This window comes from Cydia fagiglandana, chromosome Z (genome assembly GCF_963556715.1).
Source record: "Cydia fagiglandana chromosome Z, ilCydFagi1.1, whole genome shotgun sequence".
Classification (NCBI taxonomy): Eukaryota; Metazoa; Arthropoda; class Insecta; order Lepidoptera; family Tortricidae; genus Cydia; species Cydia fagiglandana.
In genome coordinates, this window is record NC_085959.1 from 22,775,668 (window position 1) to 22,801,400 (window position 25,733).

The 25,733-nt window shown below is 37.9% G+C and overlaps 1 protein-coding gene across 2 annotated transcripts; it reads right to left on the reverse strand.

Moving 5' to 3' along the window:
* Positions 1–432: 432 nt before the first annotated feature.
* Positions 433–21,019, reverse strand: LOC134679014 (OCIA domain-containing protein 1). Of its 2 annotated transcripts, none has more exons than XM_063537813.1 (6): positions 20,824–21,019; positions 20,205–20,331; positions 4,304–4,481; positions 3,095–3,237; positions 1,982–2,093; positions 433–545 (listed from the first exon to the last, which is right to left on the reverse strand). In XM_063537813.1, exons 1-6 carry the CDS (start codon positions 20,938–20,940, stop codon positions 440–442), a joined length of 783 nt encoding a protein of 260 aa, XP_063393883.1. In that variant the 5' UTR covers positions 20,941–21,019; the 3' UTR covers positions 433–439. The 2 variants fall into 2 exon arrangements, with proteins under 2 accessions (XP_063393883.1, XP_063393884.1); XM_063537814.1 differs by lacking the exons at positions 20,205–20,331; positions 20,824–21,019 and adding exons at positions 7,244–7,370; positions 7,469–7,646.
* Positions 21,020–25,733: the final 4,714 nt, after the last annotated feature.

The following is a 25,733-nucleotide window of genomic DNA, read 5'->3' on the forward strand; positions in this document are numbered from 1 at the left end:
ATATACTCTAGTAGTAGCATGCACATTGCATCGTAGAGAACATTTTACTCTAAGTATTTCTGGTTATAAAATGTAGCTGTTTTCAAACGTGCATAACATCAACATCTTTCGTGCGCTTATGTTAACCCGTGAGATTTGTGGGGAAGGCGATTAAATAATAACTATTTAGACGGTTCAGAAAAACATTTTTATATAAGATTTCTATTATGAAAGTACAATCGCAATGTATAAATTAAACAAACAACAATACGCAGCTTTTAGTCATAAATGAATTTTCCATAATTTTTATACTATTTAACTATTGCGTGCTAAATCTATTAGTTTGCAATTCATGAAGAGGAGCCTAAATATATTCATCGAATGCTACCCAACTGTTGAAAGATTAGCCAGTATATTATTTACATGCATCTAAAAAGCGAGTGGTATAAATGCCATTGTGCTAATCCATAACGTCGCCGTACTGGTTGGTGTGGCGCGGCGCGGGCGGCGGCGCGTCGGTCACCGGGGCCGCGCGAGTTATTGGCGGCACTGTGTTCGGGTCCACTCTGAAATACACAGAAACACACATACAGTCAATGGACTGACTATTGGCTTATACACTTAATTCTAGATAGGATTAGAGATAGGAAAAATGGTTCTTCATAGTTCAATTTTTAGGATATCATTCAACCAGTAACAGTCATTTCGCTCAGACTTGTTCGCATAAGTATCAGTGAGACAAGGCTGAGGGAAATATATACATATATGTAAATTTTGCATATGCCTTATAAACGGTTAATAAAATATAAAAGATGTAAATATTTGTGACCAATTTATTCACCAATCATTTTAGCGAATTTTACATTTTAATTAAAAAAAACAATAGTCTAATTGAGTCGATTTACTTTAAACTATAAATCCACTCTACCATTAGTACTCTATAGGTTCCAGGTCCCAGTAAGTAGGTTAGGTACCTACTGGGAGTGGATTTAAGAGTGGTATTTCATCTGTCCAATTTGTATTTTAACTCACATTTTGCTTTATGGCTATGAAGAGAATGAGATGCAATGACATATATCGGACAGATGAAATACCACCCTATCCAAGTTTGAAGTTAAGCGACTCAGTTGTAGATTAACAAAACGGTCACTATCAGGTGTCATTACTACGCTGTCTTCAATAGGGATGTTTGTACTAAAATAAATTATTTCAAACCGTGCACGAAATATAGCATCAGATAATTATTAGAAAAACATAGATAGCAGCTATTTTTAAACACAAATTTTATTTAATAAATCGGACTGTAATATAAAAAGTAGGTGAGTTTACCGTGACGTCACTATATTCGTTTTCATATAAATTCCATATTAGCAAATCGTTTTGACAGTTCTAAAAAATAAGCTGGGGCCAAATTCGACATGTACAACTGTCAGATTTCGCATCCACGTCAAATCAACAGTTGATTTTATCGCATACTGAGTGTTGATTGCATCAACGGTGGATAATATCATTTAGTACAACCGAAACTCAACTCTAAATTAAGGGTGGTTCGGTTTGGTTTGCTTGTCACCCTAACTGTGGATTGTTAATGTCAAATTTTGACATTGTACGTATTCGAGAACTTATGATTTTTTCCACATCAACGGGAGATCAACACGATACGTCAAACGTCGCTTGTCGAATAGGGGTCCAGATTTAACTAGTAGGAATGTAGCCTATTTGCTTTTGTATTCGTTTACATTGTGTCGATCGAATATGTTTCTTTGCTGTTACCAGCCGCTACAACTTCACAAAAAAGATTCAGAATCTCTGACTCGAGTGATCTTCTAAAGTCTAATATTATCTGGAATGAAGTAGAATGGTACTCTCTCTTCACCAGAAGTCTCGGATGAAGGATGTAGGTCAGAAGTAACGCCGTGGCAATTTATAACGTTGATGAGTTTAGAATAGACGTGTAAATCAAAAAAGTACGAGTAGAAAATTAATTAGTTAAACATGTTACCTGTACGGGTCTTGCCTAGCCTCGGTGTACTCGCCGCGGTTCCTGCGCCTGAGGTCATCGTAAGAGAGAGCAGGGCGCTTGCTGTCCGGGCCCAACGAGGGGAAACCTCCACCTAAAATGACCAATTTTCACGGTTTTTGTTTATCCTTTTTTAACTTCTCTGCAAAAGAAAATATCGCTATTTAATCTACAATATGTAGGTTATCCTCAAATTACGACAAGACAGAAACGAGTGTGTTTAATTTCCAGTAATAAGAAATCATCATCGACTTTCTAAAAATAAATCTACCTACATCGATTATTCGCCTACGTCAGGCGTGGCTCACTCCACGATTTCGTCGCTTTGCTACAGGTACCTAAAAGTAGGCACATCCGTTCCACCCCAATTTTGGGGAAAGCCATAAGCCGCGCGTGACGCTGTCGCCACCTAGCTCTCTAGCTAGATCTAGCTAGCTAGATCTGTGCTGATCGTAACAGACGCGTTTTGTTAGAGAGACGTGAGTCTTCTGTACCTAGTACTATTATTTATTCTGTGCCTACGTAAGCATCTCTGTCACGTATATAAACTATTATCACTAATACGGGCTCGACACCAAGGTAACTCGAAGAAACGCGTGATTTTCTAATCGTAATCGTAATCGTGGGTTACACCCCCTAAGTATAGCAGCGGTAACAACCCGTATTCGTGGTAGAATATACAACGTTCGAATTGTTCAATATGATACAATATATTTCAATATTAGTCTTGACTTTAATGTAATATAAACATACATATGTACCTAAATAAAACGCCCCAGTGCTGCAATAGATAACACCCTATATCAGCTTTACTTCTAATGAAGTAATGACGTGACATGTTAGTACCGGGACAGTGACATGCCCTCGGACATCTACCTTATGCCTAAAAATTACATTTTTCATCCGAGGGAGTGGAGTGTTAGAGTTAGACTAAGAAAAATCTGCAGCGACTTTGATAGCCCACGCAGTGACAGTTTTATTTTAAACGTCAAATTTCTATGAAATATTGACGTATAAATAGCACTTGCACTGCGTGGGGCCATCAAAATCGCTACAGACTTTGGTCTAACTTTAGACATGTCATAAGAATCTGACCTTCATTATCGGGGCGATAAGAGTCGTCGCTGAAGACCGGGCGGTCGGTGTCCAGGTCCAGCGAGCTGCCGGGGCCCGCGTCCGAGTAGATGTCGTTGGGGCCGGCGCCGAACATGCTCGGAGGGTTCTGTATGTTTCCACCTCTAAAATTATGACGGAGAAAATACGTTAACAGTATATCATACCAGCCTATGAATTTCAAGTAGTTACATAATTAAATTAAATTTTATAAACATAATATAGGGACGACCACACTTAGTTATATACTGAAAATGTTCTGGTCGCATTGTGTGCGAACTGTTACCACATGAAAATTAAGATGATAATACAGGCCAATTCGAGTTTTTGCTATCGTAAACAAATGAGACAATCCATTTATCAACATTTATCTGTGATGTCAACTCAATCACTGCTATGTAGTGCTTCGCCTTAGCCGATACGATAACAAAGGTTTGCACTTTCCTTGTGTACAGACAAAAATGAAAAAACAATGATGATGGTAGAAGAGAAACGATATAGCGTCGTGATTAGCACTGAATGGGTTACCTAAGTGACTTTGAATGTCTGGAATGCAGATTATAATAGTACCAACTGGGTACGAAAAGTTTTATACGATTGCAGCGCCATCTGCGTAAATCTGCGTCATCAGCGTGCGTTGATCCTCTCCTACAGAGTGTGAGATAGTTGTGCCGTTCTCGAGAACGTTCTCCATGTTGTATGGGGAATATGCTCGTGTAATTTCCACAGACAAATGCGGGCAAGCGGCATGTAAGCAACCCATGCGGTACAGCTCGGCAAAAAAAGAGTAGAATTTAAAAAGTGGCAATACTGTAGTGTCGTCCCTTTTAAACCAATATATTATATAAGAAAACGGGACGACACTACAGTGTTGCCACTTTTTAAATTCTACTCTTTTTTTGCCAAGCTTGTAGGCTGCGCGTTATCCACTGTATATGCGTTGTTGTCTTCTCACCCGTGAACTTACTCACTCACTTCATAGATTGTTTCACACAATACTTTTTATTTATTTATAATTTATTATGCTATTTCTACTCAGAATCACGAGCTCCTTAGATTCTAATAAGAGAAAAATAGTGTTTCAAGATTTATATTCAATGCAAGCAAATAAATAATGAATTGATGGACAATGGACTGTATAATAATTAATAAACGTATATGGAGTTACGATTATCGGTGGCATATTCTTACCCGCCTACCCTCCCTTGCTTTTTTTCACGGAGGAGTTGTCCAATGTAGCTCCCTGGTAAGGCCATCAGTTTTTCAGCACATGCCTCTTGGTAAGATAGCTTCCCAACAAAGTAACCAACCAACACCGCAAATGATATTTTAGGAATAGCTCCAAACCGGGCATTTGGTTTGAAATATCCTGCAATGAAAAAATATTTACAATTAGCTGTGTTGTCAATGTTGAACTGAACTTGATCTGGGAGCATGACTGTGATTGCCATTTGATAGGTACATTTCATTAAGTAATTGCCTTTACTTTAAGGTAACAAATATTATCTTCTATTAATTTAAATAAATAGATAAATATGTTATCTAGGACATTTTTACACAAATTGACTAAGTCCCACAGTAAGCTCAAGAAAGCTTGTTTTGTGTACTCAGAAAACGATATATATAATATATATACTGATACTTAAATACGTAGAAAACAACCATGACTCAGGAACAAATATCTGTCTCATCATCATCATACATATATTAATGCCCTTACCAGGATTCGAACCTGGGACCATCGGCGTGATAGGCAGGGTCACTACCCACTAGGCCAGACCGGTCGTCATATTTACGGAATAACATGGAATTTCGCAAAGCCTCGACAGCTACAATAGATAAGCGCATGTTTATTAAGTATAACGCATAAAATTTGAAATTTGCATATCACTGTGTGACAAGGGAGCTTGGCTTACTCAACTATCTATGAACTGTAACATCCTATGTACACCCTATCTTTCGCAACCAAATGACTTATGACCTGAGACCTAACATTTAGACTTACTCAATCTGCACCAACATGGCAGCAACAAAGTGTGGCGGCACCACTCTAGACATCATATTTTCACAGTAATTTGATATTTTATTTTAATTTATTGGGGATGCTTACTGCCTAATAAATAGACTTATCTACTAGATGCAAATTACAGGCTTAATTATTTAAGGTGGAAATGTGGTTACAATGCAAGTAAAAATAAACATATACTAATTACAATCATTTATAAAACATTCTTGATTCAATTAATTATTACAATTGTCAATTTTACAGCAATGAATGGATTGAATAAGTATGGCAGTAAAAGATACCAAATAACTGACTATATTCTTTGCAAAACTTTCATTTTTGATACAAGCTTTTATTGCCGACTACTATATATTCTTTTCACAGGCAACTAATACGCTTCGAGACGATGCCAAAAACCGCAAACAATAGGTTGAGTTATTTTATCACAGAGTTGCCATGGCCACTTTCAGTCTCCATCATCAGATCAGCTCAATGGTACCATAATATTGCAATGTTACTCGACTTACATATGTATGCAAAATTTTAGCTCAATGGGAAACCGGGAAGTGGGTCAAATTAGCTTCCAAGATTTGACCCAGTCAAACATTCATGCAAACATACTAAGAGGGCAAATTAAATAAAAGCTTGTACATATAATGGGGAAAAGTGGTATCATCACCTCATTCAGCAAAGTCAAGTCAAGTGCAAACATAATAACAAAACATTATGGTGACTATAATTGGGGCACAAAGTTGTTCTGAAAAATGTCAGTAAGTAAATATATCTTTCATCATATTTACAGATACACATGATTACTAGTTGTAAACTTATGTTATGGCAGTGCATCTTCTCAACATCAAACAAACAATAACTTTAAAATGATACATCCCTAAATAGTAAAGAATAAAAGCCAGTTTTGCTTCAAATTTTGGACATATTTCAAAATTCACAATCTTACCAGACGTCTCTAATATCACTAAGTACAGGTATGTTAATTAATGGCAATACATATCAATTTCTTTTCGCAGAGCAGCATAGCAATTATCATTTATGTTATTCAAAAATTATACAATAATACCGTATTATTATGCATATTTAATAACTTTTCAACTTTTCGAAACCATAAATATTTAGACAGTAAAAAATCACAACCAAAACTTTCCTACTTAAATCAAACTTTTTAAAATTACAGATTGCAGCAGCCCGCCAGACCGAAAATATGCATGAGCCAATTTAAAATTAAGACTACAGTTAAAATTGTATTTTATTTACTAAGTTGCATTATACTCAATCATTTTTACAGTGCTAATGCCTTAATTTCTCACAAAATGTCTTTCTTAGTACCTATTTGTTACTACTTACTACCAACAAAGGAGTCTTATGCAAATTAAAAATAAGTAGACTATATTATTAGAGAATGCTCTTGGGACTGAAATTTTACGGTGAGAACCCATCATTCCAGGTTCTGGGACTGACTTTGTATGGAAAACCAGTAGCAGGAGCAACAACAATTCTATACAGTAAGGCACATAAAAGTCAAAAACATATATTCAAAATAACCTCAAAGCCTGAAACTTGACTATATTGTCAAAGATGGCCACTTGGATACTTGAGGTCCTTTGGAATCCTTGACTATGTATACGTCTGATAGAGTCTGAGAGAGTGCGGAAAGAGAAGAGTTGTGGATTATATAGTAACCAATACATTCTATGACTCTTCTCTTTCCGCACAGACTAGACCAATGTAAACAAATAAGGCTTATTCTAACAAGATATTAAGTATGTTGTTGTAAACTTATAGAAGCTATAGCTCATAAAGCATAAATATCTTAATAATAAATACATTTTCGGAAGACAAAATGGTATGGATAATAAAAAAATATTTTTATAAAGATATAATGAAAAATGAGTCACCATACAATTTTTTAAACAATAATTCTGGTAGTCATACACCGTACACCCTTAGGGCCACCTACACTAGCGTCTTCCGAACGTCGGCGTTTAACCAACTCTATGACTGCTGCTCGACGCAACTTCGGCGCAACTGCGCAGCATACGATTTTCCATAACGCTGACTAGACGCCGCAAAAGACGCTAGTGTGGTGGCTCTTACGATAATGTACAAACCTTTCTGGATAGCGATGTAAGTGGTCACACCGAGTGAAGTGCCGAGGGGCAGCGACCGCTGGTAAAAACTCTCGCGATTGCACTGCCCCAGGACTCGAAGCTCATCAGCGGTGAACTTGTACGACCCCTACAACCGTACGAAATGATAATATTAAATATTTTTTATGAAAACCTTTCTTCATGTGGCCATTTCAACGAAATATTATGAAATCAGTCTGTCCTTACTTGTAACGGTGAATTCTGCCGCTGGCCCGGCGGCGTAGGAGTCAGCTGTTGTCCTGATCCATCTGGTTGGTACCCGAATACATTTGGATCATTCATCGCATTCCTATGTTATTCAACACTTATACAATCATTAAGCAACTATTTTCTTATGCCGCAATGATCACACCACTTTCAGACTTTGAGGTTGACACTATTGACAGTGACGTTGATGTTTTTTTTCATTGTCCTTTCGGCGAGACTAAGGCCGCATCCATTATGCCTAAGTATCTTTTTTTTTTAACTGGACCACATTTTACATACTAGTGTGTTTGCCTCACATAGTATTTTGTTATTATTAACCCGTTCCCAGTCCAGAACCGATGAAAATTCTCCACAAGTCCGTGATCCATATACCTAATATCATGGACATATATATTACTTCGTAAGGACGCGGCTAACGAGCACTAAAAAGGGGGCCGCTACATGGGTGTGATATTTGCATTTATCACACCCCGGCGCTCAGTCGTGTGGCGAATTGCGCAGTAGAAAGTTGTCACGCAGCATAACACAAAAATGCCTTATTGCGTTGTAAAAGGGTGCAAAAACCATTATAGGAAGTATAAGAAAAAAAATGGGATCTCATATCATCGGTAAGTAATTTCCAATTAGGTTTATTTATTGCTTAAAACCAATTTTAAACGATAATTTTATTTCATTCTCACGAGCAACTAATGTTCGCTCGTACGTCATAGCGCTAATGCATTAACCTTGTAAGGACGTCATTTCTCTTTGGAAGTTATTATGAAGTAGAAATGCATACTGCGTGATTTGTATAGGTAAATTTACTTAAATATGATTAGTTGATTACCTACCGGATATAATTACCGAAATTAAAGTACCTATTGTCTGTCTTACAGAGTTTGTTCCCGTTTCTTTTACATAATTATTAAAAACATTCGAAATAACAAGATCAAGTATTTGTTATTGTTTTATTCGTTGACTTAGGTACCTAGTATATTAATTCTTGTCAGGTTAAAGTTTTTAATTAACTGTAGGTAAAACTCAAAAAAAATTAACAGGTGAGCGCTAGAAACAAAGCGCGCATTTTCAAACACCGATTAATTCACATCGCTGTATTTAATACTTTCCATTACCTACTTATATTTTTGCATCATATTTGTGGACAGGTGGCACGCTCTCGTTTCGGAGGCCAAGATTCTCTTTGGATCACTGAGCCAAAATAGTTAGTTTGTATTGCTGTTTCCTTCTTTTTTACTCTACCTGTTTTGCAAGCAAGAAACTAACAGAAATAGTTGTTCGCCGCATTTTACTCGCGAAAGCTCGGGAGGTACTTATCGAACTGTACTGCTGTAGCTAGTAGCTCGGCCAACTTGTCGACCTTGACAGAGCCGGCTTACACAGGGCGGCACACCGCACTGCGCGAATGTTTAAAATATTGCATTGCCACCTGAGACGATAATGACATCACGAAATAACGTAGAAGAACGGAAACTTATAAGGATAAGTTCGCCCATTTTAATACAATAAATATGTTAACTAAAGCATTTATTACGAGAATCATAAGTAATACATAGGCAAAGGGTTAGGTTAAGACATATGTAGGTAGGGTAGAAAAGGGGTTTCAGTCGATGTGTGGAAGGGCGGCACCGTCGTCGAACCCAAGCCACCAGGCGGGGGACTTAAACCGGTGGCGTGTGCCTCGGATGCACATGGTGGTGGCACGTATAACGGCGTTACTGATCCTGCATCTCAGCCAGCCCAGTACAGTACTTAGAGATCGGTTCCAACGTTGAGATATGGTTTCTGCCATATGTTTTATAACGGAGGACATTTGGGGTGCATAGACGCTGTCAACAGATGTTACAAGTGGTGTGAAAGTTGCATGTCGCATTTCACAGGCCGTGGAATATTTTCTCTGTTTTTCGTCTTCAGCTGATTTTAGTGCAGATGTCACGGGTCTTGAGAGGTAAGAAGGAGCGTCAGTGTCGACGACACGGATATCAAACAACGCCAACAAATACAACAAATAATTTTGATTAACCATAAACTTAATCGACGCTCTTCTGATATAAACCGCGAATAAACTTAACAAGCCTTGTACGCCCGTACAAAGTTATCGCGAGAGTCGAGCTCACGTAGTTGTACGCAGTGTGTAACAGATGGCGCTTTTTTGCTGACATGAAGATCGCAACGGGCAATTCATATGCATGCGCTCATCCATAGTTTATATCTATGGTAGATACTAATTAGGTTGCTATGCTATTATTAAATCTCTCATGAGCAGAAAGGCGACTGAGATCAAGTTATTTGTACCTACACCCAATTGTGATTCTGATTCAAGCAAGTGTTTGGCCTGGGTACCCATAGATATAACTATTTACATGTTATTTTCTTATTAGGTAAATATTTCATGAAATCTAACTTAATCTGAATCTGAAAACGGCCCGAAAAGTATATCCTTGGCATCAAACACCGCTCTCAACCACTCGATTTCTCGTTCATTTCTGGCCATTTTTCCAATACTTAACAGCAAACAATAACACAGCATTTAGTAGAGCACAGAGTATCTATGAATTCTATGACAGACATTTTTTTTAAATAGTGATGTCCTTCGCACCTGTAAATTTCACATGTAATCGAGATTGACCGTGGTGCTTTACAACTGTAATTATCTATGTGTATTTATAAAACACCTGTAGCCGTACACAGTGCATTACAGGTGCCTGTAGCCTGTACTCTTGTAACCTGTAACTTGTAACTTTATAAAACTGGGCCCTGGCAATACATATTAGGCATAGATATAAACTATGGATGAGCGCATGCATACGAATTGCTTGTTGCGATCTTCATGTCAGCAAAAAAGCGCCATCTGTTACATACTGCGTACAACTACGTCAGCTCGACGCTCGACGCTCGACGCGATAACTTTGTACGGGCGTACAAGGCTTGTTAAGTTTATTCGCGGTTTATATCAGAGGAGCGTCGAATAAGTTTATGGTTAATCAAAACGATATTTATTGTATTAAAATGTAGGTGTAATGTGACTTTACTACACCTTATAACACAAAGTACCCCGCCGCGTCTGTCTGTTTGAATGTTTGTACTTATTGTCGCGATAAACTCAAAAGGTACTGAACGGATTTTCATACTGTTTCACCTATCAATAATTCTTGAGGAAGGTTTAGGTGTATAATTTGTTAACCTGTGCGAAGCCGGGGCGTGTCGCTAATAATGTAGAAAAATATGGAATAGCATGAGTCCGTGGTCCGTGGCTAGTGACTCTTCACTGGTTAAAACGCATAATGGTATCATTCCATTTCTAACCGCAGCTGCACTACCGGTACTGAACGCGACGCTGTCATTGTCAATTTCCATAGTAAAATGAACAGTAGTGCAGCTGTCGTTGGAAATGGACTGTCACCTTAAGATGGATTTATGGACGTTTGTAGCTATATGTATATATATATATATATATATATATACATATAGCTACAATTATATTGCTATATAGCAACGAATATAGCAAGTATATTGCTATATTCGTTACGTTCGTAGGTACATTAGGAAAGAGGTAAGTAAACAATCTTGACGTGTCTTTTTATAGAAAAGCGCTTCTTAAAAATTACTAACTATTCCTTATGAAAGCAGAAGAATGTAAATAATCGTATATGATATTGATTTATAACTGTTATACATTTTCTGTGACTTATTTTCAAAAGTGTTTTTCAATAAAAAGGCACGTTAAGATTGCTTACTTTTTTTCTAATGCTAAAAAAAACGAATTATAGACAAGTCATCAATGATCATGTAAAGTCAAGGAATTTGAATTAGAGTCGGCCCAAAAAAAAGTCTGCAGTGGATTTGATAGCCCACGCAGTGCAAGTGTCATTTATACGCCATAATTTCATAGAAGTTTGACGTTTAATATAACACTTGCACTGCGTAGGCTATCAAATCCGCTGCAGACTATTCTTGGTCTGAGTCTGACTCTATGTAACGTTCATGCCTTGTCTTAGTAATAACATTCAATTTTAAAGCTGGGATGCGATGTAGTAAGGTAATCGTACTAGTGCTCGACATGCTAAATGTGATGGACGGGCAACTATACTTACGGAATCCTGCATTGACCATGACCCGACAATCTCGACATGCTTACCTAATGTCATGGTATAGTTTTCTTATGACGTTATCACGCAAAATTATCGTCCGTAAACCGACTTTACAATCAACCATTTTTTTCTTTACTCTATGGTTACAGAAAAAATTGGTTTGTCAGACTACTACTTATAGAATATAGTTAATTATAGACCTGTAGTATTTTAAAGATGAGATATTAGACCCCATAGGGGGCAGCATAAGACCCCTCAGATTTTTGGCGCGAGGCGTAAATGTGTCGCTTATGCTTCGGATGTAGCCTACGCACATGGAAACGTACCGACGAGAACGGTAGATGGTAGCACTTGCTTTAGCAATGTACAGTCAACTGTAAAAATATGGGTGCACAAATCATCTCAAAAATATGTCCCATAGTTCTTATGTCAGCAAATTAAGAACTATGGGACATATATTTTAATAAGTTGCCTACACCCATATTTTTACAGTTGACTGTACATATGTGTACATATATGTTTCCGATTCAGGCCACCAGATGGTAGACCCAAAGAGGGTAGACCCTCCAACGTGCACGTTCCCTATACGCAGTGGCGTGCCTAGGGTTTCGGAGTAAGGCAAGCTGAAAGATATGTTTTCGTAATAAATGTCCAATCTCACTCTTTGGACTCAAATGAATTTGCTAGCGTATCGCGGCGAGCTATCATAGCGCACAGCACAGGGCATAATAGGTACTACCATAACTACTAGATAGAATTTTACAAACATATCAGAGGGCCCACAAGGTGGACTGATGACCTGGTGAAGGTCGCGGGAGTCCGCTGGATGCGGGTGGCGCACGACCGGACATTGTGTCACTCTTTGGGGGAGCCCTATGTCCAGCAGTGGACGTCTTCTGGCTGATATAATGATGATGATGATGATGATCAGAGGGCCTACCGCGTACACTGAAATTTGCAAATTGCATGTTTCTTCCTCTGTCACTCTAATTACGCCTTAATTGGAGTAAACCAACAATCCTTGTGTTTTGTAAACGGCCGTACAAAATTTTCTCTTAATGCGAATGACTTATCTGAGAATACACAAGTCGGGTGTTGGTTTTGGCGCGGAAATGATATATAGTAACAGCACCAGTCATGGGACATTTAAGAGGAAATTTGGAGTATTTATGATATTTCCCTTATACATGTGAATGGTCTACCGCTTAGCGTGTTAAAAGATGAAAGTCCTATCCGTCTTTCATATTTTAGGCGTGTTGTATCAAAGATACTGCAATTAGTTTCCACATATTTAACAAATTAAAACTATGCTTTTTTTCTCCAGTCATGGACACCAAAGTTCCAGTAATGGGCCCCCGGTAATGGACGTGGATCCAGTAATGGGCCCCCTATAATGGACATTGCTCTATCAGTATAAAATATTATATAAAAATTATTATTGTATTAGATCCATCGAGACAATTCTAATATACCCAAACACAATTAGTTAGGGTTTATTGCGATAAAGTTCCCATGGCCACCTCCTGTCTCCATCACCAGATCAGGTCCATGTTATCATAATATTGCATTATCATCCGATTTGCATACTTAATTACGTACTTACACAAAATTTCAACTGAATCGGAAATCGAAAAGTGGCTCAAATTCAGCTACCAAGATTGGACCCACACTAACTAACAGGGCAAGTTAAATAAAAGTTTGGAAAAACGATATTAATTTATCCGAAGTCCGAGAATACCTCCTGATTGACATATTTCTTAACTACATTTTATTTCTGTATTGTTTAAACATGAAATTATGGCATAGCAAGCATCATTCTGTCATTTGTCCCATCATAGGAGGTACGCAGTTTTACAGCTCCTATAATGGGATTGGGCCAAATACCACTATTTTTTTACATCTGTGGAGTCACAATATAGTGTGTTGTATACCTTATTTCATGGTAAATGCAATTAACAAAACACATTCTAGTTTTCATCAAGTATTAATTAATTAAAATTTAATAAATTAACTCACCTCTCTTAGCGAAGTTGTTAAGAATTCGTAGTGGTATTTTTTTTCAGTGACACGACAACTTTTAGGTTGACGCCAATTTCTTAAAAAACAACCAAATTTAATAAAACTTCAAACTGAAACAGCTCTAGGACTCTTATTTATTATAATATACAGCCAATGTTTATAAACTACTTTTAGATACTTATTTTAGAGGAATTATGTTTTTTTGTCCCATTACTGGTTCCACGTCCATTATAGGGTCCACTACTATATATCCCGTTTTTCTACAAAGTTTAACGATTTTACCTTGCTTTCGTTGAGTAATACGTGGACGCATCTCATACCGTCACAAGGAACAACTTCATCCATTGTTAACACTTATAAACGTCACAACAAACGAACAAATCCACATTCACTACTTAATTCAAATTCACTTAAATAAATTGACCTTTCGTTACTTTCGACTCGACTAAATAATAATACACTTGAAGTAAACGCGTGCCCGTGTGAACTTATGCAGCTAACTTCACACCAAAAGCTCGGCTTAAATCGCCTTAGAAAATTGCTATACATACCAACAAATAATTACATCGTTCTATGGCGTTTGTAGGCTTAGACCGCCTAGAGCGGGACGAAAAAGCAAGCTCGCACTCGTCGGCTTGCAACCGCAATCCGACGAGTGCGAGCAGGATAGCTGAATTCTCAGCAGATATTCATCCTACGCCTGATTTCTTTCGCGCGGAGGAGGCGCCACGGCAAAATTTTGCAACACGCTGGCGCCGCGGTCCGCGCGCTGTGGCTTGAATTTAATAATACGGGTTCATTTGGCGCGCGGTTTAAAAATAATCTATATTGATTATTGATCTTATCACTACGTAATTTTGGTAAGGCAACTAAGGCAAGCCCGGCTTTTGGGCTTGTATGGAAGTACCGCCACTGCCTATACGCATGCGCCCGTGAGGGACAGACTATACGCAATGCGACAAAATTAAGTTAAAACGTTTAACATTTTTGACAATACGTAATTTGGTCGGACTATTTGTTACCCACCATAAACCATCACTATCACCAGTCCCCCGCAGCGTCTGTCTGTTTGTGTGTTTGTATGTTCGCGATAAACTCAAAAACTACTGAACGTATTTTCATGCGGTTTTCACCTATCGACAGAATGATTCTTGAGGAAGGTTTGTGTGTAATTTGTTAACCCGTGCGAGCGGGGTGGGTCGCTGGTACTATATAAATTTACGATGGGGAATTAAAGAGATGTGAGACCGTGACAAAGACAAACAACAATAATGCTTTTTCTAGTACTGAAAGTTCCATTAGAGCAGCGGTCGGCTACCTTTTAGCACCCGAGGGCCACATGATAATATTTATGACTCTATCAGACTTTGTCATTTGTCAATATTACATACAAAATAGCCAGGGAGGCTCGCTGGCCGCGTGTGAGAGGTTCGCGTGCCGCATGCGGCCCGCGGGCCGCTGGTTGCAGACCGCTGCATTAGAGCATCTTGCCTCTCCCTCAATTCATCCCTATATTTATTAAAAAACTAGGTAATTGATATAGAGGCAAATAATATAAAATCGGTCTCAAGAGAAAACATACAGACATTTTGCTTAGTTGAGTGAAATGTATGGAGTAGTCAATTGTTTTCGGATGCTAAACATTGGCGTTATGCTATAAGTACTTAAGGCGCTCTTATATTGGAGTTTTACGTTTCCGAGGGGGTGAAGCAGACGAGTGGTAGAACAGGCGGGCGGGCGCCCCGCGCGCCCCGCCGCACCATTCTCGCGCAGCACGTCTACGTCCTTATTCTGGCGCCATCGGTATTCTGAATATTCTGATTTGTCAGTTCCGGGATTTTTTCCGGCAATTAATATCGAATAAGGTTTATTAGCAAATTCGTATTTTAATGAGTATTTAATGAAATTATATACAATATGAGAGTATACCCCGACAAACTAAGAAACTAATCAAATTATACCCTATTATTATGAGGCAGAAATTAGTACTTACTTACCTTAAAAATATAATAGAGTTAGACCAAGAAAATTCTGCAACGATTTTGATTGCACACGCAGTGCAAGTGTTATTTTGAACGACAAACCTTTATGAAATTATGATTAACACTTGCACTGCGTGTGCAATCAAAATCGTCGTAGACTTGGTCTAATTCCAGGAGTCAATTTCGGGCAAGTAGGTATTGAAAATAAGGAAGAATACTGTAGTTCGTTTTTTTAGCATTAGAAAGTACTTGAAAGAAGGTAAGCGATCTTGACATGTCTTTTAATTGAATAGCGCTTTTTAAAAATCAGTAACTATTACTTATGAAAGCTTATTTTATATATTAGGACTTTTATTTTATATAAAATCAATCAACATTTGCATGATGTGTCGCATCCCCGTAGCTGCAGGCGTCCATAGGCTATGGTGAATGCGGGTCGTATGCTTGCTTGCCACCAGTGTGGTATATAAAAACAGCATTTTTTGGAATAAATTTCCATATAGCACGGTACGGACTTGGCGGAAATAAGGTAGAAGTACCAGTGCTCAACGCTGCACTAGTATTCGACACGGGCACTTTATGTCAAAGTGACAAGAATTAAATTTGAATACAGAAAGATCGTCGCCGTTCAAATTTAACCTATATTACATTGACATAAAGTATAGTGTGTAGCTTTCAATTAGAGCTCAACGGCTAATCCTATTGTCTATTGTTAAGTAAAACCGCACGTGCTACTTACCTGCAAAAAAGGGTCTTAATTATTTTATTCGGCACCTGAGCGTGGGCTAAGCCAACGCTAAAAAAACCAGTGTAGGTGCGCTCTCCGATAACGCGCCTTTGTTACGCATCTCGATGACACATTTTAGACTGGTTCTGTAGCGTTCGACTCGCCGGCATTCAGTAACTGAAGTACGTATTTTTTATGCAGGTGGTGGGATAAGGGCAGGGGAAAGAAGAAGGTTGTAGCACGTGGCATTAGCGGTTTTACTTAACAAAAGGATTAGCCGTCGAGTTCTATTTGGAAGCTACACACTATACCCATGTCGAATACTAGTGCAGCGTCGAGCACTAGTACTTCTACCTTACCCAATCATCATTCATCATTCTCTTGCCCTTGTCCCATTCACTTGGGGTCGGCGCAGCATGTCTTTCACTTCCACACCTCTCTGTCGCCCGTCATTTCATCATTCACTTGCATTCGTTTCATATCATCTCTCACACAGTCCATCCATCTTTTCCTCGGTTTTCCTTTCCTCGTACTTCCCTCCACATTCATTCGTAATACCTTTCGCGTCACATGACTTTCATCCCTCCGCATCACATGGCCGTACCACGCTAGGCGATTTGCCCTTACTTTTTCTGTTATGGGTGCAACTTTCAGGCTTCCTCTTATATATTCATTCCTAATCCTATCCATTCTCGTCACGCCACACATCCATCTCATCATTCTCATCTCCGCTACATGCAATCTACCTTACCCAATATTAAACAGAAAACCATTTTAGGCATTTTTCGACCACTTCCCTTAAAACGCATGTAGGTAACTCGGAAACTAAAAGCGGTGAAATGATGGTGGTAACCATACACTAAACACTCCCACATATGTATTTGAAATCCGTACACATATGTTTAAAAATGATTAAATTTGATTAATTTAATAGCCTTTAATAAAATATGTTTACACAATTTATCAATCGTGACTGAATTCCGGATTGGTTAGATGGGTGTGTGCCTTTGCTTCCCAACTTGTTATAAAATGACAATATGATGGGCGAATGTCTGAAATGTCACAGTAATTAAGAATCATTTTGCTTTTCTTCGTAAGCATGTTGAAAAACATTGTGTGTATAACATTATTTGCATATTTATACAGTGATTACCCATTTTATGAAACGTCCACTAAACTAGCATAGGTCCGACGCTGGCAGTGGCCACGGGCGTACTGGCGCGGGGAATGGGCGCAAGGTATTGCCGCGTAGGGTGTAATTTAGTAGGCAAAAGTTGAATTCATAAAATTATGAATGAAAAGATTAACGTATCGATAAAAGGACCAGCAATAACGAAGATTTACTTAAAAGCTATCGAATGAGGTAAGTTTCATATCCATTTTCGTCGTAGTACTTCTAAAATATGGATCAAAAGACAGCTTTAAGCATGTTTTCAACTTAAGATTCTATCGAGAAAATAATGAGCCGTTGTGTTTCTGACAAGCAATAACGTAGTTCAAGGACTAAAGTTATACATACTAGAAAATAAAGCATGAAATCCTTGTAAAAGTCTGTAAATATGTTTACAAAAAAGCGCATTTTACTACACACCGCGCCTTAAGGCAATGGTACACCATTTCATATCCTGTTTTATTGAGTATTTCGAAACAGAAACGTCACATTTTAATAGAATCACAGAAATCGGTAGTAATAAAATAAATAATAAATTAATAATTTAAAACACGAAAAAGCTATTCTCCACCACCTGCTCGAATCATTTTTTTTTCTGATTTTTAGTCTCTTGCTGCAGGCGCTCGCAATAATGTTGGCGCATCACGTTCCCGAGGTAACTGTTGGCGGGCAGGGCTAGCAGCTTCTCCTCGCACAGCGGGACGAACGCGTAGCGCCCGCAGAAGTGCCCGATCACAAACGCAACCAGCGTTTTAGGGAACGCTCCAAAATGCTGGTTTCTCTTCAGCCATCCTAAAATAAGATAACATTCAAAGAAGCAAGAAAGAATTGGAAGGAACGTTTGGATGTCAAAATGTAGGTATAAATAACATTGGCATGAATACATACAAACGGCATTATTTACAAAAAATATAAACTGGTGGACAGTCAGCAGCAGAAGAATAAATATATCTGCAAAATTCCCGTTCTCACAATGTCATACGATCAAGATCATATTGCAAATATTTTCGAATTAAAGCGTACCTAGGTTTGCTGCGCACTAGTAAGTAATTGACTTTATTTTTATTCGTTCTTACTTCTATGAAAGTTTTCTTGGCGTTTGTTCCTGCCAATTCTTATTTTAAGACATCTATTGATTTTAACCAGGGGCGCGAAACTGATATTTCCGGGCATTCTCGGCTCCGTTCGGCTCGGCATTGCTCGGGTTCAAATCTTAATTGTGTACCTATCTTAAAATATGCCTAATTATATTTTCAGAATCACGACGTTGTTAAAAAAAAGTGTCCTAAGGTTTCCATGCATTTTTTGTTCCTTCTATTCCGTTATCGTCATACAAATAAGTGTATGAAAAATGGTAAACGTCTGGAAATAAAAATCTTGAGACACTTTTTCTGCAACATATTATATAGTACTTACCTAAAGAGAAATAGGTAACATTAAAAATAATCCAAATTGGGATAATCAAACTGTAGTGTAGGTATTTTTAATAAATATAAATATACCTACCTACTATTTCTCTGCTTTAAGTCTACGTTTAGTTCATATTACCATTTTACAATAATTAGATACCTGTACGATAGTAGCTGTTATATAGGCATGTGTATAAAGTTCGGTTTCTGAGAACTAGTGCTTATTACTTTTCTAATTATTTTTTTTATTTGCTACGGACTCTGCATGTCCGAAACTAAATATGAAGTCATTATGAAATAAGGTTTATTGTCTGAATATAACATTAAAAACTAACCTGAATGAACCAAATATCCACTACCGAGTAGGTAGATTTTGCAACATTCTTGAAGTAAAGTCTATTCCAATAGAACTTGCTAACTATGTAAACAAACAACGTAATTTTATTTTATCACTGTTTCTCTTTGAATTTTCACACCACCTCATCAAATACCATTGAAACCATACACATATACACTATTGAAACGGCCCGTTCCGTAAAATACATAAATATGTAACTGTATCTTGGATATTTAATTAAAGGTTTAAAATGGTTTCATAAGTTAGGTTATTAGGACCTGATGGAATGGCGGTTTTGTTTCTTTTAAATTCTACAATTGTCTATGATGGGTAGTGTTGTGACTAAAGTTTGTAATATAAACCCGCTACACACTACCCAACTCACGCTCTGTACCTACCGCCACGGTTATAAAATACATCAATACATCATTCTTAAGTACTAATTTGTCTTCTGATCGTGATTAAACAAATTAAAAATAAGTAACTACTTGTTTTTTACTTTTGGTATTTTATTATTCGATATGGTTTGACATTAGTAAAGTAGTAAGTATGAGTCTTGCCCATCACTAGTAAATTGATCATTCAGAGACAATTTCAATATGGCGGTTTGTTTACATAGTTAGCAAGTTCTATTGAAATAGACTTTAACCGCAAACACGAAGTAAAATAAATAAATAATAAATAAATATTAGGGGTCATCTTACACAAATCAACCTTGCTCCAAACTAAGCAAAGCTTGTACTATGGCTGCTAGGCGACGATTTGCATACTTATATAGATAAATACATACTTATATACATAGAAAACACTTGGAAAACACCCATGACTCAGGGAAAAAAAAGTGTTTTTCACACAAAAAAATGCCCTTACACTCGTAAGGGCATTTATTTGAATCCCAATTCGAACCCAGGACCATCGGCTTCGCAGGCACGGTCACTACAAACTAGGCCAGACCGGTCGTCATTATAAAAATCCCACTCACCATATTTGACTGCAGTGTAAGTAGCTGTGGCAAAAAGAGTGCTGAAAGGAAGGCACCGACGATAAAAGCTCTCTTTATCGCATTCTTCTAGAACTTTGATTTCATCACGAGTGAATTCGTAGTACCTCTGAAATCAAGGCAACGATATAGGTAGTTTACAATCGGTAGCTATTACTAATAGCGAGGTAGCTATTAGGTACTATCCTTTGGAAAGTCTTTTGGATGTATTTACTCACGACGAACGTGTTTTATAACTACATATGTACTTATAGCCGAAGGAGCGTTGGTGGCCGAGTGGATATGACGCCTGACTTTCAATCCGGAGGTCGCGGGTTCAAGTCCTGGCTCGTACCAATGAGTTTTTCGGAACTTATGTACGAAATATCATTTGAAATTTACCATTAGCTTTTCGGTGAAGGAAAACATCGTGACGAAACCTGCATACATCTGCGAAGAAATTCAAAGGTGTATGTGAAGTCCCCAATCCGCAGTGGGCTAACGTGGGGACTATAGCCCAAACCCTCTCATGCTTGAGAGGAGGCCTGTGCCCAGCAGTGGGACGTATATAGGCTAAACTATTATTATTATTATCTACTTATATACATATTCAAAGCCTTACCAACGGATGTGTAATGTTCTTCACGGGTGGATTGCAGCCATCAAAAGTTCGTTTTATGGGATCACATTCCACCTTTCCTTTCTTACTAGGATCATTTTGTTCATTTTTGTCACTCATTACGAAAATCTCATTTTTATTTAAGTGTAAGATCTAAAATATTGTCGATAATAATAAATTTTAGAATTTATGACTATTTGTTAACTATATGCCATGTTTTAGGTAGCGAATGAATTAGGTTTTAATTTAACTGCATTTTTTAAATGGCATTGTATAACGATGTGACATATTGAAAATCATATATGCGTCAAACTATTATATATTTTTTTGTGTGTTAATTGGCCTGAATTTCGATAAAAATGCACAATGAGTATTTATTACAAATCACTTAAAACTACAACTTTTAATTTTTGCTATATGGAAGGTATACTTCTACACTCCATACGAGTATTTTGCTACTGCTAGTTTAGAGTAATAATCAGTAAGTGTAAAATTCTAATTTGAATCTCGAGCGTAGCGAACGACTCTAAGGCATCAAGTGCCGTAAAATACTTGGTCGCGTGCGTGTCATAATAAATAATAATAATAATAACCCCGCGGGGGCAGCTTGTGGCGAGCTGACGGTGAGTGGCGACACCGCGGACCCCTATTCCAGAGGGCACTTTCATCTGGCCCTCGCCTCTGTGCTTGCCTTGACTGGCCGGCCAGAGTGGAGTCGCAAGAGCGGGACCTATGCTCCAGGTTGGAAGTGTAAAATGTCATAACGCCGGCGGCCTGCTGAACGGATTACCGGGATCTGGCTACCGCAGACTCACCTCTCGACAACCTCATAGCCACTCCAAAGTGTTGCCCTGTTGTCGCACTGTGCGTGCGGCCATTGCGGGGCCCACTCAATGAGTTGGCGAGTCACCACCTGTCTTATACAATTTTGAGACTGATTGTCACGGCAGGTGTCTGCTAGTCTCCTCCCATAGCCCGATCTCCAGTCCATCCAACTTTCAAATCTATAGCCCAATGACCTTAGTTCCCATCGCAGCACAAAAGTGCTGCACTGCAATAGTCTTTGCACCTGGCGGGGACCATCTCCGGATGTATCACATTGTGCGTTCGGGGATGGTATCCGCCACGTGTATCCCTTGCCTTTAGATTAATTTGTCTTAAAGGGCCTCTGCGCTGTTGGCTTCGGCCCCACGCACGCCTCCCAAAGGTCCGGGACCCCATGGTCCCGAGATATGGAAAGACAGACAAATAATAATAATAATGAATATTATAGGACATTCTTACACAGATTGACTAAGCCCCACAGTAATCTCAAGAAGGCTTGTGTTGTGGGTACTCAGACAACGATATATATAATATACAAATACTTAAATACATAGAACACACCCATGACTCAGGAACAAATATCTGTATCATCATACAAATAAATGCCCTTACTGGGATTCGAACCCAGGACCACCCAAGTAGCATGGAAGTGTCGGCAACATCAATATACCAGCCAATTTAGAACTTAGAGTGATTTAAGAGACGTATAAGAGTGTCAGAAAAGATTTAAGCTGTATAAAAGGTATTTTACCGACATTATACAGCTCAAGCTGTATAAAATCATTATAAAGGATTCTGCGGAATCATGGGGTTCTTTATCAGAATAAAGAAAATCTACTATAAAACTAAAAGTGTTGTGAAACACTACAAGCTAATTTTATCGTAAAAGCTGTATACAGGCTGTATTGTAGTAACACTTGGCACTTTTAGCTGTATAAAAGTATCTGTCAACTCCGTTTTAAAACTTTAAGTGTTGTGAAACACTACAAGCTAATTTTATGGTAAGAGCTGTATACAGGCTGTATTGTAGTATCACTTGGCACTTGTAGCTGTACAAATGTATCTGTCAACCCCGTTTTAAAGCTATTTCTTATGGCATAATTTTACTCTCCTATAAGAATAGTAGTTGTATAACTTCTGTCTGTAAGAGTATTATAAAACTAAACGAATAAATGGCAGCTATAGTACAGCTTTTTTCTGTATTACTGACAGAGTCGCTTATTTCGGCGTAATTTTACACTCGTATAAGTATATATTTCGACCACGAAAATAAAAAATTGTAATGAACAAGATTAATAATTTAGAAAATTATGAAATGGAACGAAGAATAGACCAAATACATTTGGACCTAAGGGTTTTTTTATTTGTTATAGAGTGACGGCACCAATCATGGACATGTTAAGCGCACTAAATTAGAATTTCGTTTAAAAATGGGATGTTTTTTGACGATACAAAAATGGTGATTTTTTTTTCGGCACTCAAATACATGAGGAACATTTAAACAAAACCAAAAATTCTGTATGTTTAAGACATAATTAATAAAAAATATATAAATTGAAATTTACGAAATCACCATTGATGGACATCAAAAATTCAGTAATGGACACCCAGTCATGGACATGGACCCAATTATGAACATCCATTAATGGACACTTTTGTATTGAACACATAAATGAAACAAATAATGTCATAAATCAACTTTTATTAACGCTATTTGAACTTTCATTTAGATTTCTAAGTTATACTATAAGAGTTCTAGGACTAATCCGGTTGCCGGCTGCATGAAACAAACCTGATCAAAAAATAGAATATACCTACCCTGTAGAGGTACCTGACATTTAGTACCTTCCAACGCACTTGGTCGGCCTAGGCTTAACCTGGCAGATTTTGTACAAATGGCAAAAACGTTGGACAAAAAAACATCAAAAAAATACCTCATCGAAAAATGGAATTAAACTTGTATGGTAGGATACCTTACCTTGGGGACAGTAAAAAAAAAGTGGTCGGCCTCACCTTAGCCTGGCAGTTTTTGCAGTCCGACCAGATTTATTGGACCACATGACACCTACAATTTACCTCATAGCAAAATAGAATTGTTGACGTATGTCTTGGTCGGCCTCACCTTAACCTGACAGCTTTTGCAGTCCGACCAAATTTATAAAAAAAAACATGAAAAAGACCTATCGAAAAATCGTATGAAACTTGTATGGTACGATAGCTGCCTTTGAGGACAGTAAAAAAAAATGGTCGGCCAAATCCTGTATTGGCCGGCCGATTGGCGATTGGGTCGATCAAATTTGTGGTACCACGTGAGAGCTACAATTTACCTCATCAAGAAATAGAATTGGCAGTTTTTGCTGCCAGGCTACGAGTTTTTGCAGTCCAACCAAATTTGTGGTACCACGTGACAGCTACAATTTACCTATAGGATGAAAAAAACGGATTATAATAGCTAAAATAAACCTATTGACGTATGGCTTGGTCGGCCTCACCTTAGCCTGGCAGTTTTTGCAGTTCGACCAAATTTGTGGTACCACGTGACAGCTAGAATCCCTACAATTTACCTCATCGAAAAATAGAACGAAAAAAACAGATTATAATAGCTAAAATAAACCTGTTGACGTGTCTTGGTCGGCCTCACCATAACCAGTCAGTTTTTGCAGTCCGACCACAGTTATAAAAAAATCATCAAAAAAATCTTATCGAAAAATCGTATGAAACTTGTATGGTACGATAGCTGCCTTTGAGGACAGTAAAAAAAATGGTCGGCCAAATCCTGTATTGGCCGGCCGATTGGCGATTGGGTCGATCAAATTTGTGGTACCACGTGAGAGCTACAATTTGAGGTAAATTGTAGCTCTCACGTGGTACCACAAATCAAGAAATAGAATTGGCAGTTTTTGCTGCCAGGCTACGAGTTTTTGCAGTCCAACCAAATTTGTGGTACCACGTGACAGCTATAATTTACCTTGTCGAAAAATAGGATGAAAAAAACGGATTATAATAGCTAAAATAAACCTGTTGACGTATGGTTTGGTCGGCCTCACCTTAGCCTGGCAGTTTTTGCAGTCCGACCAAATTTGTGGTACCACGTGACAGCTATTATTTGCCTCATCGAAAAATAGGATGAATAAAAAACGGATTATAATAGCAAAATAAACCTGTTGACGTATGGCTTGGTCGGCCTCGCCTTAGCCTGGCAGTTTTTGCAGTCCGACCACATTTATCCATCCATCTAAGACAAAACAAAGAGCCCAATTATGGACAACTAAAAATACCCAGTTATGGACATCGTCTATTATTGGAAAATAAAGAGCAATCACAAAATCAACCCAACTCAAATGTTTAGTGCAATAAATTAAATAATTTAACACAATAAACTAAAAAAGTAATAAAAAGCTTAAGCTTGGACACTTGTCCATTACTGAATTTCATAAAATATCGAATCCAGTAATGAACAAACCCCACAAAAAACTTATTGCTGTGATTGGACATATTCAACTTAGCTCAATTTACTTGCAATATAGTATTATTCAGTAAAAATAACATTAAATCTCATTACAACATAACACAAGATAACACCATGCACAAATATGTACTCACCTCCTTAACGATTTCAACAACAATAACGGATTTTTATGACCACCGCCCGCAACGAGATTTTACTTCGCAGCCATCTTAGAACAAAACGGCTGATTTTGGTGACATGTGTCAAAATGACAGCTCAAACGTCTATTGGTTATGCTTTAGTGTTGCCAGTTGAAAAATGTTGGGACAGTTGCTTAATAAATTCGATCAACGTAAAAAATGTCCATAATTGGTGCCGTGTCCATTACTGGTGCCGTCACCCTACGGATCTCTAAAGAGACTTATAACTTATGTACGGAGAACCGAAATACAGCCAAATGAATACAAATCTTCTATTCTAAAGCTGTTTTAATTACAAAAGCTGTAAATGACACTCCATTTATTACACAGCACAGCTACTAAGATTATAATGCTCTCCAACTATCCTGTAAGCTGTTTAAAAATTGTCGCCATTTTACAATGAAACAAAAAAGTATTTGTAAATATAATTAAGGAAATAC